General features: G+C 40.0%; 1 protein-coding gene across 1 annotated transcript in view; it reads left to right on the forward strand.

Moving 5' to 3' along the window:
- The window catches only part of lasp1 (LIM and SH3 protein 1), a 31855-nt gene that overhangs the window by 5660 nt on the left and 3957 nt on the right, over window positions 1–22238 (forward strand). Inside the window, exons 2-5 of the mRNA XM_085351799.1 lie at window positions 5421–5515; window positions 11411–11495; window positions 17136–17243; window positions 20796–20874. Of these exons, the coding sequence (XP_085207925.1) occupies window positions 5421–5515; window positions 11411–11495; window positions 17136–17243; window positions 20796–20874 (367 nt within the window). The remainder of the gene's footprint in view (window positions 1–5420; window positions 5516–11410; window positions 11496–17135; window positions 17244–20795; window positions 20875–22238) is intronic.

Raw genomic sequence — 22238 nt, forward strand, 5'->3', positions numbered from 1 at the left:
TCTGGATATTTAGCCATAGGTAGGGAAATATTTCATTATGGTACCAGGAGACATCCTTGGGTGCACTAAATTCCTCTCATGTCTAATATGGTGATTAACAGAGGACGGAAACATGCATATTCACTTAATGTGGAACATAGATAGTAATGAAACTGTTTTTGTGTTAAAGTGATAATGAGACTGTCAATTAATCAAATGGGGAAAGTAACACCAGCCAAGCCCTTGAAAATGTGTCTGCTTTAGTGTCACTTAGGAGGTGCCCAAATGGTGTTTCCAACCAATATTTCTATTGAAATCTATTGAAAGCAGTCATTTGGTTTTGTTTGGTTTACTATTGGACCATGGTGAGTGAGTAATCTGCCCTAATTATGTGCTAAATGTGAAATCAGAAGTGGTTGGCACAACAGGCCTGGGGTTGCTTAATGCTTTAAGCCGGGCACTTCTATCAGAATATTTTTAGTATGTTATTATATGCATCTGGTCAGACTCTCAGTAAGTTTCCTCCTGATTTGTCTGCATAGACTGTGTGTTTAAAGGGTTACTGACCTTCCATACATCTACATGGGATTTTACTTGGTCCATTTGTATTTGACTCTTACTGAGAGGATGCTGTGAGGCTGAGTGAACGTCTCGGCTCTTGGCTCGATCGTTGGGTCCACACTGACACAAATACATCATGCATTAACACATATAACCTACATACAGTAATACACACATCCACCGACAGGGTTAATTCTCACGCACACACAGACACAGGCGTACATACACAACTGCCCTTGAGCTGTGCTGATGCAGGGAGACGGAGCATTTTTTTTAAAAATGGTGTTTTATTTCTAGGGCTCTAGTTCTGCAGTGTCCTCATTTTACAGCTGACTGCCAGATCCTGTCTTGGCACCCAAGAGCCAGGTTTTCCTGGAGCTGGACAGGGCTAACTGCAGGATGACCTCGCTAACACATGGCTGGAATGTTTCTCTCATTCACATATTTTTGTTTGTCCATTTCTTTCTGACTGCTACCTACTCATCTTTTCATAGATAGGTGATAGCAGTTTGTTGGTGGTGTTAAAGAAGGCAGGGTAGAGTTGAGGGTTCACCCATGGTGCTATGTGCATGTATGGGTTTTTGCAAAAGGGATCTTATCAGTTGCCTCCCAGTGAGTCTTTAATCCTGCTGTTCAATGCCACTACCATTACCAACACTAGTCCTTGTTCAGCAAGCGTGACATAGCAGTACCTGAAGCAGTTTTGCACCTGCTGCAGTTTCTTGTTTAGAGTAGCTCTCCAGGTCATGTAAAAAGCTGCAGTCCAGCATGGTGGAGATGGAGGTTGGTGTACTAGTGTCGAGAGCCACTGGTCACCCAGCAGATAGGGAAGGCCTTGGTTTAGCTGGTTAGGACCAGGGATGACCATGATATTTCAGTTGTAAAACATTATAATATTTTCACCTCAGTATTTATCTACTTTTTGTCTAAAATACAAATGTTCTTTTAACCAGTGTCTGGTTGGATGCACATTACCAAAATAATACAGGAATTAAACTTAGACGCAGTGTTTTTGTGACATGATAAATACGCCATTCACAGAGAACCTACCTGGCTCTACCTTTGAATGTATGTCAGTAGTCTTTAATCCCACAAAAACAGTGTTGCACTGTATTGCCAGGGATAGATTTCTAGAAACAAAACAAATCCTGTTTTCCTTGCTTTTCTAACAATACCACTGAAACTTAGTCAGCTCAGGCATGATGTCACTTCCAATTCTGACATTTGACTTCAGAGGAAATAAAAAAACTCAGCAGTAAGAGAGAACTTAATCCAGCATGAAATGTACCAGGTAACGTTATCATGCTCCAAATCTGCCTTTGGGATAGTTGGGGAACTTCGAAGTTAAATAGTTGTGGAAGAATATCAACTAGTGTTTTTTTTTTTTTTTTTTTTAATGCATAAAATGCCCAGCCACAGTTGGCAGGTGACACATTTCCAAATAAAGAGGGGGTTTTCCACTAGTAAATCAATCACTCTGTTCTCTCAGATAGATGGGGGGAAAAAAATAACCAAACACACTTGGAGGAGTGTCATTGTAACTAGGTGAACTACCCAAGTAAAGTCAATATATAAAGAGTGTGTTCATATATCATACCATTACTCAGAATGTTCAGATTACACTAAGATGAGTGGCTGATATTTGCATTGTATCACATATTGGTGTTGAGTAACCACAATGATGTCATCTATGGCCACTGCTACGCCTAAAGATATGTCTGCTGTGGGCAGTAGGCTAAATGCATACTAAGCACTTAAAGTGTCATTGGTGGTCCTTTACTCTGTCCATGATGTTTAGGCTATAAATTTGAATATTTAGATCTTGCTGGAGCTGTATAATTTCCCCTCTTCAAAAGGCTTTGTTTCCTCGGTGCATTTCGGCACCTGTTTAGAGTCGTCTGCAAGTGATTAGATCAGTTGAAGAGACTGTTTGCTTTGAACTGCCTGAGTAGGGTGTCTGCCACCCGAGAGGGTCATGTTGTCCAAGCAAAGGTCTCGCTTGATGAGGGTTGCCATGGTGGAATCTGGGTTAGCAGGTTGGGCAAGACTTAGGGATAGTTTGCTAAACAGATGAGTTCAGCAAACTTGTTCTCAAGGTCAATATTTATTCTAGGAAACAACGGGAGTATCAAGGTCCATGCTCCGCTCACGTGTGTGACTCAACAGAATTTTCATTTACACTTGTCTATTTAGGCTCCACATGGATAATTTATTACTAGTTTATTATTAAAGAATTGGGGGATTTTGGAAGGGATAATAATAGAGACTAATTAATAGTGACTATGATACTGGGCTGCTGCGTTGGAAGTAGATCAACCTGCAAAGATGGCTGCCAGCACAGCTGCAGATCAGCTGAAGCTATAGGAAATGGAATCTGCTTGCAGTATGCTGTTGTTTGTGAAGGGATTTGCCATTGTAGTTCTAGACAGAAGAAGGAAGAGCAGGAAAAAGTAACATGTGTCCATCTGCAGTTCCCCCAGGCTTCAGCTGGGTTGTAGTGGGATAAAGAGTTTGCATTCGAAGGCTTGGCACAGTGTGTTTGGCTGTGGATCACAGCTCCGCTGAGGAGAGCCGAGGCCTGATTTCCACTGTGTGCTGCTTCTTTTGTATGCCTCAGTACAGTATTGCTTACCCCCAGCTACAAACACCCATGCCAAACACATTCATACACTTGCTTGTTGTCAGTACACACCTCTCTGGGTGGGCTGTTAACATCCAGACAGAACAAAAGTTGATCTCAAAATCAACCTGAAGCCATATCTTTTGATTTGATAATTTCTGAAGCCTCCATTGTGCTGCATGTTTCCACTCATAATAGTGCCAGGATTGCATTGTCGATCTACAGCGTACATATGCAATAACCCTCAACATCATAGTGATTTATTCCAAGCACCCTGTAACACATCAAATTGCACTGCACACAACAGAACCTGATGTTGTATTTCCATATGCTTCTGTGGTTTTATCCTCTGCTTTGAATCATCTTTTCCTTGTTGTTTGTTTGGAAGACTAGTGTTTAGTGTATGGGCAGTTGGTGTAGAAAGTGATAAAGAGTAGGTGAAAGAAAGAGAGGGAGGGCAAAGCGCCTCAAGGCCATGTTAATAAGGACTCACTCTTTCTCTCTCACTCTCTCTTCATGTCTCTGCACTCCTCCCTTCATTCCCTTGATGATAGCAGGAACAGCCAGATCATTGCTTCACTGTCTGGCGTTTTCTTTCTCTTGCCCACCCCTCCCAAACATGCTCCCTTCCTCTTGCTTTCTCCAGCTCCTTACTTTCATGTTTCCTCCCTCCTCTCGGTTTTCTCCAATCTTCAGTCCCTCTCTCTGAATCTTCAGGCTGCAAATCAGCCCAGTGCCAGAAGAGTGAAGAAGAGGAGGCATGAGGGCGAGTGGGTGGTAGGAAGGGAGAAAGGGTGGCTAGGGAGATGGAGGCACAACATCTTGTGACAATGGTAGGGGAGTCGAAGAGTGGCCTGCACACCAAGCAGAGTCTCTGTAGCAAGTATATCGCTGCTTTCTTTGCACTTAACCTCATAGCTTATGGTAAAGGTGGGAAAATTTGTGACCACAAGAAAATAAACACATAAACTGTACAGCTATCCTTTTTTCGCTCACACAAGAGTATCGAGACCTGCTTATAAATAGCAAATACAGTTTGGTAGCAAATAGGGCTGCCACGATTAGTCGACTAGTCACGATTATGTCGACTATTAAAATCGTCGACGACTAATTTAATAGTCGACGCATCGTTTGAAGCTTTGTAAGATCACAAAGGACGCAGGAATGAGTAGTAGGATTTAAGAGTGTAATAACGGACTGAAACAGAAGATGGCAGCACTGCATGTACAAGGATGCCAGCTGCCGTTAAACCCCGAAGAAGAAGAAGCTGTGTCCCAGAATTCATAGCGCAGCCCAGCGCAGTTGTCGACAATGGCGGCAGCTAGTTAGTTTTAACTTTACTCTTATTATTCTTTCTGGGTCACAAAATAAACGTTTAACATATTTTCAGGCGAGAATGTAGCTGTGTAAACCTCAAATATCTGCTCAGTTTATCAGGACACCACATATTTTCAAAAGCGCTCCGACGTTTTCGGAGACGTCTGTTACCCACTAGCTCGTTAGCTAGGCGGGGGCAAGGCTAACTAGAGCCGTGAGAACACCGGACTCCCGGCAAATCGTTTTCAAACCCACCGCCGTCTTTCGCTAGTCAGGTTAAACATATATATAAGTCACTTAGATAACTTAAAAATGTTAGTTTGGCTTTCTTTAGTATTTTATTTGTTCCTGAGTAAATCGGTTTGGCTGAGATTAAAGTTATAGTTTTTGCACAGCTAAAACTGTCAAGCAGACAGCTGATTATCAGAAGTGTGAGATGCTGGAGAATATACTCCGGTGTCCTGTTATATTTTAGAAAGCAAGGAGTTTATTAAACTTCACCGAAACAATCTGCAAATTTCATTAAAAATTAATAAACTACCATCTTGTCTTTATTTTTAGTTAGCACAAACACTTCAAGCTGTAAGCTAATGATAGTTATATAAGACCAGATGCTGCTGGTGCAATAAGCTGTATGCTGTACGTCCAATGGATGATGATCTGATTAGTCGACTAATCGCAAAAATAATCGGTGACTAGTCGACTATCAAAATAATCGTTTGTGGCAGCCCTAGTAGCAAAGGAGAAGTTGTTTTGTTTCTGACTCTTCAGTGCCAGCTGACGCAAAACTGCATTGCTTCACTTTTTTCACACAGACCTAACAGTTGTCCTAACTCTGTCATTTCACTTCCCTCTGTTTGCTGATGTATCAGCGTCTCTTTGTATACAAGTAAAATAAATCGAACTCTCCTTGCTTAACTTATTGTCCTCTCTGTTTTGACAGTATTGGCATAAAGGATGCTTCAGCTGCGAGGTCTGCAAAATGACTCTAAACATGAAGAATTACAAAGGCTTCGAGAAGAGACCATACTGCAATGCGTAAGTTGTCCCTAAGTTAATCACTTTGTGTGTGTCAGTGAACATGTCTCATGTTTTGCACTCAAGCAATTCAGCTTGCATCCCTAAGACAGAGTGACAGCAGTGTTTAATTTGTCCACAGCCTGAAATGGGACTCTGTGTGTGTGTGTGTGTGCTGCGACCCAACTAAGGCCCCTCTTTCCCTCCCTTGCCGGTTATCTGTAACTATTCCAGCTCCCCCTTCAGAGAAAACGCCTCGATGTGGTGTGGGAAAGTGCCTCCCTCCCTTCTCCTCGGTAGGGAAGGGGGGGGTATCAACAAAGGAAATTCCTGAAGTTCCTCTACAGTGACACAGGCGGACACTGAAAACTACCATGTCTGCTCACGCTTAAGCACTAAAGGCTCATCAGGAATTTGTGGAATTCCCCTCTCTCATTACTTATAATGATTTTCTTCTCCTCTGTGTGTGTTTGTGAGAGCTTGAGTGGAAGTTCAGAGAGGGAATGAAGGCAGGAGGCGTGGCTTCATGTTCTGACAAGCTCTTTTGCTGAACTGCCATTTTATTGTTGAGGAAATGACTCAAGACAACATGCTACCATTGTCACTTTCAACTTCAGTGTGAAAATAGAAGTAGTATGCTTGTTATTGTCAGCAGTGACATGTAGGATTTAGCTTCCTTTGTGATTAAAACCTTTGTTCGTTGGGGTTTTTGGGGGTGTACATTGACATTATAATATAGCCATTCCAGAGTTAAATGCTTCAAAGTAACTGCAAGTAAGTGCCAGAGGTTTCAAGATGACTGTCAAGCCAGAAGGACTTTGCAGTATCTCTCGAGCAGCTGGAGGGACACGAACATGTCGTATGTTTCATGTCATGGTGCGTATTGGTGCAGAAACAGAGTAAGAAAGGCATTTGAGAAATTCCCTGCCCCACCCCTTTTAAAAAAAGAAACTGAGATAAGAAAACCAAGTGTTGAACTGATTTGCTCATTTGATTAGAACTGCACAGTCCAAACAGACAGGAGTGTAGAGTCTAACTTGATCGACTGGTAGAAACATACAAATGCTAAGGAAAAGTCTAAATGTTACGGTTTCATTTTTTGTTTTGAAACCACATTTTTCTTCTCAGTGTATTTGGCTGCTAAAAGTTGTTGCCTGTGCATGGTTTTTTTTTTTTTTTTTTTTTAAATTTCCACATAAGCTGCTAACAACCATGTGCCCTGTCCGGTAATACAGGTGATGGCAGCTTGGTGTGGCCATTTAAAAAAAAAAAAAAAAAAAAAAAAAAAGTTTCCTTGTCTTTCTGTTCATTGATCTGAATCTGATTCCCTTTTTTCTCTGAAGTTGGAATATGTCTAACTGCTTGGGAAGCTGCAATTTAACCTGAGAAAGCGAGTTAGAAATGATTAACTGCCAAATGTGATAAGCAAAACCTGCCTTTAAATGCAAATCATTTCTGGGTTAAACTGCTGTGTAGGTCAGCCAGTTTATACAGTAGACACGTGTATCTATCATCATATTTTGACCTTTTTTAACTGGAGAAGCAAAGGTCTTACTGCAACAAACAATAGCTCCAAGCTATAGTGGACTTTGAAACTGAGCCAACCAAATTGAATTGAACCTCTGATGTTTAACAGTTAATACTTGAGCTTTTCCTACTGAAACATTTACATCGTCTCTGCATTTTTGTTGTCCCTGTATATAAATCAAAACTGCCATGTAAGCAGAACAATTAAAATACAATTAAAATAAAGCCATACAGGTGCTGTATACTCGTACAACTGTGCCTCCTCTGACTTTCCCTGTTGGCTTGATTTCAGCTGAGGTCTAATTATGCCACAATGAGTGTAAACACCTGTTTATAGGCCTAATTATAAGCTTATATATGATGATAATATGTGGTAATGTTAATGACTGTTATTAGTCGTAAAACATCTGTTCTTGTTTTAGTGTGTAACTCAGACTCTTATCACTACTTCCATTCACATTTATATTTAGCTTGTTGGCCTCCTACAGCAGGTGACATCTCATCCTACTATCCCATTTGTTTACTAAAAATTAAAATGGCCTCTTCTTTTCCCAATTTCTGCTTCCGATGTTCCCTTGGTAAGGCAGGGAGGCCCTTCAGAGCCTGTTTATTATGCCTCTTTCCGTTTGTTTAAAACAGCCTTGTTTGAGTAAACATCATCAGTGGAAGAGCTTGCTGCTACTTCAAGAAAGGAATGCAGCTCGCATCCCCTGTTATTATTCTGTGGGATAACGACTTTATCATTACTCCTCTATATTTGTACTTAGTAAGTGATATAGGCGCTGTTTATTTTCTCTGTATTCCCATCCACCTCCTCCCTGAGAATCTCTGGTTAGATAGTTAGAAGTGGTGGGAGATTAGGAGGATAAGTAGAGAGGATAATTCATTATTCCCCCCAGAGACTAAAGGAGCCAAATAATAGGATACTACCTTAATGGCTGATGTGATATTCATTTGAGCATCACACAGTGTTGTTGTAGCATCTCATGATTCCTTGATTTACTGTTATTTTTACAATGCAATTTCCTTACTTCCTCTGGACTTGGGCAATTTTCTAAGTATCTCGCCACCCTCATGAGATCGCTCATAACCAATAACCACCCTCCATAATATACATACTGTGTTTACATAAAATGAGCGATTTAGATTACTGTAACTCTTGACTATAAGTGGGTGTATATTAGCTCAACAACTGTAAGGCCTCCATTTGTCTGGCTCTTGTTACTTTCCCCCATATTCTTTGGGCTTATATGTATCTAGTATCTGTGTCTACATTTTTATGTGCATAAAACAGCACACCCTCTTTGCTTTTCACCATGCTGTCCCCCCAAACACACACAGCCAAGCACACACTATCAGTGCCTCAAAGAGTTTGAGAGGAACTCTTCAAAAGGAAACGTTTAATAAGCACTACAAGCTCATTCATTCCAAAGAGGGCAGAGTTGCAAACTTATGTTCTAAGTGTCAGTTAGAAATTTATCACATTAAATTTTGCATTAATGTAGTAATAATAATAATAACAATAATAATAATAGTGATAGTGTGGAATTAATGTACAAATGTAACAACAAGTTCTTTAAAAATCCCCTTGATTGTCACACTGTAGCTGATTATAGTAAAAATAATAATTACTATTATTTTGGTCAGTATGACAGTCCAAATCATATTGCACTTGAAAACTGTTCTTTTTAGTTAGGTTTTGATGATTGTGTCTTTTGACTCTGGCTCACAATAGCACCTCTAGTCTTTGTTGGCTCACCTCCACTGTTTGAATGTTTCCGGGTACAGATGGGGGTGAAGAAAGTCCTGGGCCACGGTCGAGCACCGGGTAGAAATGAGAGCTTCGTGGCTAAAATGGATGCAAACGAGTAATCCTTTTAAGCAGATTATTTTGAGTTCATAATTGATGCGGAAAAAAATGTAATTGATATTAAAATCTGATTTATTGTCTAACTCTATTGTCCATTGTCACAAGATAACTCAAGTTGATTTATTTTTATGCTGGAAGCTGACTGACAAAGAGACTGTTATCTGTTGCACATAGTGCAACTGTGTGTGTGTTTGTGTGTGTATTTTTGTGAGGCTGCTGTTCAGATTTCACAGTTAGCTGCCCCTCAGTTACGCATTGAACTTGTTGAGTAGGATGCTGTGTAAATGTAGATGAAATGTTCTTGCTGAATGATTCATTACAACCTTTCCAGGTCTCACAGGGTCAAGCTGGCCACAGCATCTCCTGGTTCCACTATTCAAACAGGCCTCTCCTCCATCACAGTAGGCAGCTTGAGTGTGTGTGTGTGTGATTACACATGCGTGGCCTCCTGACTACCCCACTCCCCTCCATTTTGATCACTCCCTGTTTAGCATTTGTGCATGTGTCACCCCTTTCCGTTTGCGACTTATTACCTTGTTATACAAGCTGACAGACAGATGAGTGTTCTTTTGACTCATTCATAGCCTCAAACTTGCACAGAATCATAAGCTTGGTTATACACACCGACAGAAAGACACACACACACACACCTCTCAGATCTCACTGAGTCACTAAGCTTGTATCTGAAATTTAATAGCCCTTGAGTGCAACAGTTTACAGATACAAAGGTGACATAAACACAGTTAACACAGATCAGTTGCAAACTAGACACGCCCAGCTTTAGAAACAAAAAGCACATATTAGTTTCCCAGCTTTGATAAAGGCACACATACCCGGACAAATTTAAGGGATAGATTGCTTGTAAAATGACCTGTAGGGATGCTTGATAGCAGCCAGTTTGAAAAAATTTTCTCCATACAAATAGGCATTTGTCAGTGCAACTAGCATACTCACAGAAAATTGCTAGTATGTACAAAGTACTGCTATTAAAAGGACAGATTCTTTAAAAATTATTTATATAGGGTCAAGGATCTGTAACGTTGTTGATGGATAAAAAAAAATTAGAGCAATAGTACCATGGCCTTTTTTCCCTTTAGACCACAAGGTTTTTTTTGCTCCTTAATTTAGGATTTAATGTGGTAATTAATGTATGCACTCAGCTGTGAGTTGCTTGTGTACGATAAACAAACGAGGTTAGTGCGCTTCTATAGGAAAATGCCTTTTTGCTTTTATCACTATATGTCCGAGAGCAGTGAAAGTGTACTTTAATTTGCATGATTTGATTAGCTCACCTCGCCTTAGGTGCTAGGATAGCAAACCACTACATCTAAATGTGTAGATAAATGTTGCTTCAGGAAATTGAGAGCCGTATACCTCTGTGTGTAGATGGACACAGAAACGCTGTTTGGGTTGAAATTCCAGTTCCAGTTTCTGCTGTTGTCCAGATCTGACTACTTTTTTTCTACTTCCCGTTCTCCAAAATTGTCCCTTTTTAAAATTAGCTGGTGTATGCTGTAATTAGCTGTTGTCAAGGAAACGTAAACATATTGCCTAAGTGGGTTACCCAGAGGCATGAAGACTGGTTAAAGATTTTTCGAGGTCACCCAGTGCTAAGAGGCAGGCTGGGAACTTCAGTTCATATGAGCAGTTAGATAAGCTGTTTGGGCTCTTCCGCTCCTGCTGGACTACTGCCATGTTCTTTTGCAGCCTTAAGGACCACACTGAACTGGCAGGCACAATTATTTGTGGACCTGAAGGCTACTTGTACTCAGAAGCCTCCAGTGTATAAAAACACTGAGTTATGCCACATATACACGCAAATGCACACATTAACTAGTGATTGCAGTTCATGTAGTCATTATGTAAGTATGTAATGAACAGCTTTTGCTTGGTGTGCTGCATGTGAGCATGCTTATGCTGACCAAAACAGTATTTATATTTGCTGTATGTTTTCCAAACAGAGCATTTTCTCCTAAGCAGCTGGAGTTCCGATGGTTGTTACGGATCTGAGACTGCCAAGAAGATTCCCAGAATCAGTTGAGGGGGGGAAAAATGGTCCCTTTGCGGTTTGCTGAAAGGAGCTGCTTATGACATCATTCACACTCGCCCATGATCTCTTTGACTCTGTTGCTGTGTTGGGTGCATGCTGTTCCTCTAGTGTGCCTATATGTGCATATATGTGTCAGGGTTTTTTTCCACACCTGCTATGGTTCGCCACAAAACATTGCAACCTTGAGCCCACACCTAGTTTCCTCTTTCTCAGAGTACCTTGGCTCTCACTGACAGAGCGTTGTGTGTTATACTGACATGCTTTTTGTATGCAGGGGCTCTTAACTCAACCTCAGGACCACCTTGAATAACAAATGACCCCAGAGTGGGGCCACAGACTGCACACTGCTTGACTTGTGCTGTTTTTCTAGTCTTGAGCGTCACAGTGAGAGTCTCAGTGGAAGCTGGCAGCTGCCTATGCGTGTCTACTATGTATTTACAATCTCTGCCGTTCTGTGTTTATTTTACAGACACTACCCCAAGTCAAGCTTCACCTGTGTGACTGACACTCCAGAGAACCTCCGCCTCAAACAGCAGAGCAAGATACAGAGCCAGGTAACCCATTGGGAATATCCATAATATTCACTGCTGAACTAAACTTCAGCTGTACAACATACGAGTATAACACTGTGCCATGTGTTTGTGCATAAGAGGCAGTAGAAAAGTATGCTTAATTTAAAAATTCAATGATGGTTAAACTTGGTAGTAAGTCTAACACGACCAGCTTTCAGATTACATTCTGTCTTGCTCCATTTTAGCGTCCGTCTGCATGCTCACTGCTTTAAAACAAAGCCCTGAGAAATCAAGCATGAAATTGACACAAGTAACACATTTGAAGCTGGGAGGCCCATAGTCATGCAAACTAAAACTGAGACAAACTAGAACAGAAACAACTCAGCATTTATAATCAAAAGATGTACAGACTGGAACATATGAAAAGGGGCCTTGCTTAAATGTGTTTTGCAAGAATTTCAGTTTCCCTTTATTGAGATTTGAAGAGAAAAAGTCTTGTTAGACAAGAAGACGTTGCGACATTTATGGCTGTAATACTGAATGTAAGCTCATTTGCTCAAGGACCTCATTATACCCACCATCCAGTGCATGTCAAAAAACACTCTACAACAAAGTTCACATCAATTTGCCCACTTTTTTCTGACCGCTGTTTCTGTTGTTCCCTTACATCTTTATTTTTTATTTTTTTGCTGTCTAGTGTATTGTCCACTTCCACCACAGCTGGGTGGGTGCATGAGCGTATTGTGTCAGCGTTTGACATGCTCCCATGAATGTCCACTAAACAAAAGACTAACTGCTTATTTTAAATAGTTTAAATTTAGCTGATTCTTTTTCTTTTTTTGTAAATTAGGCTGGAGGCTGACACCTATAGTCAACCTCACTTTTTCTAGCAGTGATACCCACTTGGCAGTGTTTAAAGTGGGCAAGATAATTGATTCCACTACCTTTATGTTGAAGCTTTGGTTACTAGTTATTTTGCAAATTATTCATATCAAATGTAAATTACTAAAACAAATATGCTAAAATCTGCTAGCTTAGCAGTATACAAAGTGAGTTGGTTCAAGAAGGGCAAACTGTTGCATTGGACGCTGTCCGTGCAGTTGTTTCCAAACATCTAGGTTAAAAGTGTTCAGTGTGTTTGTAGAAGGATGTAAACGGGGAGAAAATAAGGTGTAGTATCTAGGCCTTTTTTTAATATCCTGCTTGTTTGAGGATTCCCCTTCACCAGTGTTCATGTGTTATAGCCTTTTGTTTACCATTTATGATGGTTACAAACTGGATTATATGGACTTACATTTTTGCGCTTTTATAGCGTATCATATTGATGTGGATACAATTTGCCAACATTCCTGTACTTTTAAAACCACACCAAATTATTAATGCAGTTTGAATACTTCTTGTTGTACAGCAACACTCAGGGTTCACTGAGCTACCCAGTTTCTCTGCTCCTATTTTTCTGCAATTAGTAGCTTATCTTGGTCTAATTTGTAACCACAAAAAACACTATGGTTGTTCTTGCAGTTGCTAAAATTACAAACACCCAAATGAATTATAATATGTTATAAAAAAAAAAAAAGAAACCCCACTGACCAAAATATCCTCCTTAACTGGGTCATTCCTTATTGCCTTAATAGAAAAGAGAAAGCCAGAATAGAGAGTCGGGGAGATTTGTGCTCGCTAAAGACTGTTTTCCTCTTGAACTGCTTGCAGTTAATTTTGGATGTCAAATCATAGAGTAAGTTTAAAATATTATCTCTGTCCACAAACTTGTTATAGTAGGCATTCCACTGCCTTAAAATTTGTCATTTTCAGTTTCACTTCTCCAAATAATAGTAAGATGTCTGGGCTTTGTATAATAGAATTCCAGGAACTTGTCTACGCCCACTAAAGTAAGCACAGAAAAACACAAAAAACAACACACATTAATTCAGACGTACACAAAGATTAGAACAAATCTTTCAGCACAGTTTTAGTCTCTAATTAGAAAAAACTATGTGAGAGGTACAGCTGTTGAAGCCTCTTTACTTTGGAGAAAGAAAACGACACACAATCCACCAGGAAACCTGAAGGAGAAGCTTGTTTTTGCAGCTTGTTGTAGAAGAGAGAGCGCTGTACAGAGAGGCAGGCAGGGCATATCCATATCTTATCCAAAAGTCTGTGTCAAACACTAGAGATGAGTGGGGTGTGGATGTGACGGGGGGTTTTGCAGAGTATAGGGGTTTGGATAGCGGTCATATGGGGAGGGGGATGACTGAGGAATCAAGGGACAGATGGTGTTTTTCTACATGGATTGTGCATCCAAACAGCCCCCACAAAGACTCCATAATACTGAGAGAGTGTTATGCTAATTGTTTACTGTATCCAATAAGATCCATATAATAAATGCTAGTGCATGGCTGAATTTTAATCATTTTTTTTTTCTATAGCATTTCTTAACAGTTATAACATGCTTCATGATTTGAATGAAACACAAACATCAGAAATGTGCCTTAAATGCAGTAAATGCAGAGATGCATTCAAGCATGAATTCTTATTTATGATATAAATCGATGTTTAAAGAAAGGCTACCATATAAAACGAGTTTTCAGCAGGTGTTTGAAAATGAACCACTGAGTCAGCTGAACTGATGAATTGTAGATTTAGGTGCAACAACCTTAGAAGTGCCTCTGGATGTGAAAAATGATCAAGGAATAAGGTCTTCGCGGGTCTGCTGTATAAGGAGAAGTCTGGCCACTGAGAAGTACATGTGAAAAGTGAGCTACAAAAAACTGTATACACCCAAGTTTTTGGGTGACGGTAAAGGTTTGATTTTCTCAGTTAAAAGGAAAAGTTTTGCTGGTGATGACGGGTCAGTTTAACCACCGACTTCCACAGTGGAAGTTTTGGGGGCAGGAATTTCAGTTTTATCGAGGTTGAGATGGACAAAGAGTAGTGTGGGATGTTGTGACTTTTATTTCTCCTCATTTGCAGTTTAATGTCACAGTGGACAGGAAAATATGATTTGTGACAGGGGGGGAAAAAAACACATGAACCTTAAATTTGTCAAAAAGATTTTTTTTTTTTTTAATCCCTTTAGCAAAGTTGTCACCTCCGTGCAGACGTTTTTGTGTTTTTTAGCTGAAGGGGTTGATTGTGCTGTCAGTTCAGCAGACACCCTTAAAGAAAAAACATCCTGTTAACTGCTGAATCTTTTGAGCTAAAGTTGTGTTTTTAAGGGCACTTTTTAGGTGTTTCTGTGTCATCAAATTAAAGTTGAGGGGAGGTTTGTTTGTGGAGATCGGTAACTGTCTAACCCCTCACCACCACCACGCTGCCGCTACTGCGTTGCTACGAAACCTTATTGCTATGGTAGCAGGGTTTGTCACACCTCATTACTAGACTTTGTGGGGGGAAGACAGAAAGAAACAAGACAGAAAATGAGAAAAAAAACTAGAGAGAAACGAATTGGGAAGGAGGAGAGGAAGAGCTATGAATTGCACATGAGAAGAGACGGGACGGCACCAACCAGAAAGAGGGAGGAGTGTGTGGTGAGAGAGTAAGAGATAAAAGTGAAATTCCCTTAGGAAGGAAGGCTGGTGGAATGCAAATAGAAGCAACGAGAAAGATTATAATGAGGAAAAGCTCAAGCTCTATGGGATGACTGACTATTGCCGTTGAAGCAGTGAAATATGAATGAATGAAAAAGGAGCACAGCAAGAGCAGAGTGTGGGTGGGGAAAGAAAGCAGAGGTATGATTGGAGGAGAAGAAGCTGTTGCATAGATCCCAAAAGACAAAGGAGACAGGCTTGAGAAATTAAAAAAAAAACATAAGGGGGATCACATATTGAACAGAGAAGAGCAAGGAATGAGGGACAAAGATGGGTCGAGGTCACATTAATCTTCTTATCTGTGTGTGCATGCCTCAAAGCTGTATACAATTCCTCACTGAACGAGGATCAGCTATAGTTTTGCCTCATTTTCTCAGTGGACGTCACACCGAGGGTGACGGCAGATATGGACCAATTACAGCGCATCACCTACGCACTCGCGCACATTAGCTGTGAATCACAGTAACATTGTGTCATCACAAGGCTCCGGGAGATGAGAGGGAGGATTGGTCACTGTATTGAGCAGTGTCAGGCATTATGTGGATATCTGGGGGAGAGGATGCAAGGGTGAAGCTTTGTTTCCTGGTAATGGACTGTGCAAGCAGGCGCCCTCAGTCTTGGAGGAGTGCAGGAAATCAGTGCAGTCACCATGGAGGCAGGGACAGAGTTTCAGTGTGGGGGGGTGGAGTCTAAAATTCTCAGAAAAGATGACAGAGAGAAGCGCTAAAATGTGTTACAGCTTTAGTTCAGAAATAAAACGTGTTTTCCTGTTTCAGGTTTGTTAAGTGGTGTATGTGGTTGTGGCTTTGAGTGATCACCCACGGTGTAGCAGTGAGGGAGAGCTTTGTAATTTCTGATTCCCATCTGACGTTACATGGGCAGGACGTTTCCTCCTCTCTGCCCCTTAGGGTCAGAATAGGGTGGGAAGGCTGGAAAATAACACACACACACACGCTGACACTGTTTGTTGCACAGTACCTCTCATTTTAACCATATATGGTTACTACCACGTCCTGCATGTAAGGCCTTCACTCACTCAAGCAGGCAGGAAGTTAACGTCACCACAGAAGACAAAGCAATATATGCAGGGCAAACCCTACTCAGTTTGTGCATACAACACAAACAGAGAGCCTATTTGATGCGTACAAGATTATTGAATTTGCAGAAAACGTAAAATTTGACTAGTAAAGGCCAAAAGCAACTTTGTTGTATTGTCGTCAAGCTTATGCTTTATAGTGAGAGATATAAGTAAACAAATACAATTAAATGGTCATAAAACTATAATTAGTAGTTTATGTGATTGATCCAGTTTGCGGATAATTGTGTCCTGTAATTTTTTGGGTGCTTTTCCTGTGCATATCAAACTGAAAAAAGGAAAAAATGTGAAACATCTTGTCCATCTCAAGAACATATCACAAAATAATCCATATTCAGATATTCCTCTGGATGCAGGGCCCCGAATCATGTGTGGTGTGAAGGGAATTTTCAGCCTCAGAGGCAGTGTGTAGATTTGGGCTGCTGTTGTTGTAGAATCTGGTACATTTGTTTAAATTTCAGCTAGCCTTCTTATGGAAATACCCAAAAAAGAAGATGCAAAATATAAACGAATGTCAGTTTCCCAGAGACGACTTGTCAACATTATCATGTTAGTCCATCGCATGTTGTTGAGCTGTGGTTGAGCTGTGATCGAGCTGCCAATAAAAGAATTTTCTTCCTTCCTTCCAAAGAATTTTATAAACCCAAAGCTTTAGTTCAGCAAAACTCAGCACTGACATTAGCAAAACCAAGAATTTTATTTCACGATTTTTAATTTTTTGTTACTTTTTACAATTATATATGAGTTGTAAATTGATTTCAGAGGTGCAGGAAAATACCAAGTCTCCATTATGAATCCTCAAAATGTTGAATATGATTTGTTGAAAGAATCTAGGTCACTGCATCTATAAATAACCATTTCCACTGCATTTGCTGGATTTTCCTTGTTGACTCGCTAAACTGAAACTGTTGATGTCAATGTATAATTCATTTTACATGTAATTTGCCTTGCGTGTTGACCTTGCCTTTATTTCTAACACGATCCTGTTTTGTTGTGCAGGTTCTTTACAGGGAGGATTTTGAGAAGAATAAAGGGAAGGGTTTCAGCGTGGTCGCAGACACACCAGAGATGCAAAGAATTAAGAAAACGCAGGACCAAATCAGCAATGTAAGCGTCACCAAAGCAAGTACTCCATTCACTCCACTTGTTTGTTTATTTCTCAACATCTTAATAATAAAGCAGACTGAATATTTGGAGCTCTTTCTGCGTTTCCCCCCACCCTGACAGCCTGGTATGAAGCCAGTCTGCTCTGTGTTGATTAGTTTCCCTGTGTGACTATAATCTCTTTGCCAATATTGAACTGAGGATTTCTTCTATGGAGAATGATTGGTCTACATGAAGTACTCAGCAAACGGCTCTTCAGTTCTTTAAGATTTACTGATTTCACTGCTTTAAAGGGAAGCGGTGGCATTTTTAATCTTTTGGGTGTAAATTTTTAATTGGGACCAAAATGTTTGGAATGGGTCCAGTTATTGAGTGAGGACACTGTGAATGGCTACCACAACATAAGATTTAAGATCAGCCAATACGGTTAAAAAAAAAAAAATCAATATTTCTGCATTACCTCGTTGTCTAAAGACTTTTGAGAATCTTGAGAATCCACCAGACTCAGTTAGTCCACTCCGAAGTTCACTTGACTTAGTCTGAATTGTTTTCCACACTCGGAGTCTACTGAGACAGCTACTGTGGTACTTAACTCGCTAGGTTCTCCACGTTGGTCAGTCATCTACTCTTACCAGTTTCAGTTACAACTCCCGTAATTATTCATCTTCTGTCACACTAAAATAAATACCACTTTATATGCATCTATTGATCTAATCTAGTCATCTATGGTTTAAGACAGCGGTCCCCAACCTTTTTTGCGCCACGGACCGACAATATTTTCACGGACCGGCCTTTAAGGTGTCGCGGATAAATACAACAAAATAAAACTAGTACCAGTACCGAAAAAAAAGATTTATTCATAACACACGTGAAAAGACCCACGAAAACAGAGTTAACGATAAAAACGATAACAAAATAACACTGAAAACCGATAAAAACCCTGAAAACTATACATTTCACACCTGAGCCTCAACTCTCGCGGCCCGGTACCAAACTACTCACGGACCGGTACCGGTCCGAGGCCCGGGGGTTGGGGACCGCTGGTTTAAGATATGGCAGCCTGCTTATCAAAATGTCTCTTACTAATGGATAAGCATTGCTAGGCAACTGAGCATGCCATGATTGTTGAGTGCAGCATGGGAAATTAGAAAATTGTACAAGGAAAGCAAAACAAATAATTTGTTAAAAATGTAGCAATTTATATTGAGGAAGGAGCAACAGCACCAATCCTGAAAACAGGCATCTGCAAAGCAACTGTAAATCCCAGGGGACAGCTGTCTGTGCCACGCCAGGCTGTAATCACAACAACACATTTTTATTTTATTAGCATTTTTACAATCTCTGTTCAGATGAGTGTTTTGATACTGTTTTAGAAATAATCTCAGCGCGTAATAACTTGCCCTTAAACACGTATTACATGACCTTTAGCGAGTGCTGGAGATGAAGCAGAGTAGAGAAAGTAAGTGGCAGAAAATGTGAAAAATTAAAGCCAAGGTTTATTTTTTTATTTAAAACAAACAAAAAAAAAACAACTTGATTTCCTTTAAAGCTTAGTCATTATGCTTCAAATGAAAGCTTTGGAAGCCACCAGAATAACGTGGCACATTTTTTGTCATCATTTTCTGTTACATTACCTAATTGGTCTCACCTCCTCCAGCTCAAGCCTCAGAGAATTTCCCCAGATTAAGATCTCAAGTTCTACAATTTTTTTTTGTATACTGTTGCTTTTAAAATCTTTTTGTCCTCTTACTTGCTCTTTATACATGGTAAAGGAGTTCTCTCCCATTCACTTTTCATTGGGTCCAATCACCTTCACTTTCCTCTCCCTCTGCCCCTGTTATTGATTGATTTGCCATTTCTCTGTAAATACACAACAGGAATGTAGAAATGTTTATATTGTTCACCTTGTGTCCCCCAATCTGCTTAAGTCAGCTGCAAAGACCTTTCTTTCTATGTGAAACAAACTGACAAAACAAAGACACCTCTTCATACATACCGAGCTCTGCACTGGCCTCGCTAATGGCATAATTGGTGTGGAGGGTGATGGATAATTACAGTTTTCATGTGATGAAGATCTTGCATGTTGGAGATTAAGGAAGTCAGCAAAGCAGGAAAACAAACACATATATTATATGCGTTTATGGGCGCGCACACAAGCCACAATTTCACTGTTTAAGGATAGATTTAAGCGCATCGTGAAGTGGCTTTAGTTGAAGCTGATAAACGAGACCTCTGCTTGCAATCAATTTGTCATTCACAGCCAATCATAAAGGAGCCACTGCAGATGAACATTAGTGTCTTTTATTTCTCTTCTCTGGACACTGAAAAACAAAGTGCAATAAACCCTCTTCTAGTCTCATCTCTGTTTTGCCCTTCTCTTTGCCACATCTCTCGGTCCATCCTTCTATATTTCCTGCCACCAGCAAAGATTGAGATGAATCAGGGGGGATGGTCGGGGGTAGTTCAGCAGCAGCTAGGGCAAGTCCTGTAAATCCACACACAAACACACCATCTGTTCAACCTGCTTCTTCAAAACAAACTAAAATAATCTCTCTCACACACTCTCACTTAGCATATTGCACTTGAGAATAGCCACTGTGTTCTCCCAGTCACTCGCTTCACTGTCCTTACACAAACACTCCGTCGTTCTATCCAGTCGGTGAATACACTCCTCACTGACGCCAGCAGCACAGTGGGCTCTTTGAGCCGGGGCATAAGCGGGAACAGAATACAGGGTTGTAAATCTTGACCGAAGAACTGTTGAGTAAGTCTGTTATCAGTCTGGTAATAAGGAGACGGGTTAAATAGAGCAGTCACTCAGTTTCTGTTTCATCAGTGCTGCCTGTTTGATTTTGAAACACTGAACACAGCCTTTGTCGCACTGGCTGGAGAAATGGTCATAAAGTCTGCCTAAACATCTAATTGTGCTGCTTTTTTGTTTTTGTTCAGTTATAACTCAGCGTATGGCTTACAGAATGAAAAAAATCCATTTTTTCTCTATTCACTTACACTTGAGACTGTAGTACTTTAATTTAAACTTGATTCCATTTCATATGCTTAGTCATACAACCCCACCCTTCTCCTTTTCCTCTCAGTAGTTCCTTTTGAGTCTTGCTCTGTCATTCCAAGCGAGTGTGTAAGACTCGGGGATTTGAGTGACTTGTTCTCTGTACTCCTCCTCTGCTCTTTTTTTTTTTTTTTTTTTTTTTTTTTTTTTGGTGTGTGTTTGTGTGTATGTTTCACCTGTCTGATGTGTCAACAAGCCGTTGCTATACACCTACGTCCTTACACTGCTTCCGGTACCTGAGATGTCATTTCCTCTCAACATCAAGCTGCTTCCCTGAGCATTTGCTGCAAATAGTGCGCCCCACCTATCTCCACAGACACTGAGAAGCTAGAGAGCAAGTGGGAGACCCCTGGTGGATAGAAAAGGAACTGTGCAAACTACAAGTCCTTTTTGAATCTAGAAAAGACTTGAAAGGATTTGAATCTCCTAAGAGAAGGTGCGTTATTCCTCATCTTCATGAATGACCTGTTTGTGTTTGTGCATTGCAGATTAAGTACCATGAGGAATTTGAGAAGAAGAAGATCGGAGGAGAGGGTCCACAACATCTGCCAAGCAACCCCAGTGCAGGTATGACCAGCAATTACTAGTAAATGTAGCAGAGAAGTAGAAGGCAGAAGTGAAGAAAGCACTGTCTGAATCCACAAAAATATCTGTGTAGCTGGAAAATGTACATGAACTAGAGAACAAAAAGCATTACATTTTTCTTTAGCTTTCTTGGCTTGTCTGCGCTTGGTTCCTCCCTCCCAGAGCCTATAGGAGCTCAAGTTCTTCACTGCACTCTTCTGCTTTTTAATCTTCTTAGCCATAAATGACTACATTACTGCAAGCATAATTCTGTTTCACAATCACAGCTGAAATCATAATTGTACATAATCTGTTTTTATTCATTACTCAAGTCAAACAATTGTTTGCTGAAGCTCAGACACAGAAACTTTGCAGTAATAATTGCAAACAACAACAGGAGCAGTTATGTCAGAACAGTGCTTTCAGCATTAGGAAGAGGAATGACTAGTCAGCCTGCTATTTGTATTTCGTGTGCCAGTTCAACACCTTTACACAGAAGGTCATTGTTTAGAGGGTTGTGAATCAAGAGCATGCGTGCCTTGGCTTGCCATGTAGGTTTTTTTTTTTTTTTTTTTTAGCATTTACTGTAAAAGAGCTTTTGCACAAACAAACAATAAATACACAGCTTGTATGCATAGAAAATACATGGAAATGAATATCTAATTATAGACTGTACTGAGTCAATGTTTACAAACTTCTGAATTTAGCCTTTGTGGAGCTTTTTACATTTTCTCAGTGTTCAGTAGTCAGATTTTTCTCAGTGCTTTTTTTTTTTTTCTTTTTAAACCTGCGTCTTAATATTCCTACACGTATTTATTAGTTATTATAGTCATTTATCTAATTATTTATGGGTCGTGTACCTGAATTGTGTAGTTGTGAACTTTATGTATGTGCAACCTACTGTGCGTAACCAAGTCAGGTCATTTCTGACCCCATTATTTTATACAGGAGAACATTTTAATAGGTATTGTGTTTATATTAACTATACTGTTACCTGTTAAGCGAGATTTTTTTAATTTAATTACAGTTCTGTCATTTTTATGCAAATATGGTATTGTACAAACAAAATGACCTTTTATTTACACAATATTTTTATTGTCTCTCGCTTCTTAAAAGACAGTTTCTCTTCATTTTAGAACTGCTAGAGAAGAAATGCATTTTAAACGGTAACATGTGTTTGAGTGGCACCAAAACAAAGATGAACTGGTGACTCTTTAATAACGTTAGCAACAACAAATTGACTAAAGTATTAAGAGTGTTTTGTTTTTATTTTTCGCATCCTTTATTACTTTGTTTGTAGTTAAAACAAAATGTATGCAAACATCTTGAGCTTGTATAATAATTAAAATATTTTGTGTATTAAGTGA

This window comes from Diplotaxodon limnothrissa, linkage group LG4 (genome assembly GCF_057381915.1).
Source record: "Diplotaxodon limnothrissa isolate DT_005_m linkage group LG4, D_limnothrissa_male_GT1.1, whole genome shotgun sequence".
Classification (NCBI taxonomy): domain Eukaryota; kingdom Metazoa; phylum Chordata; class Actinopteri; order Cichliformes; family Cichlidae; genus Diplotaxodon; species Diplotaxodon limnothrissa.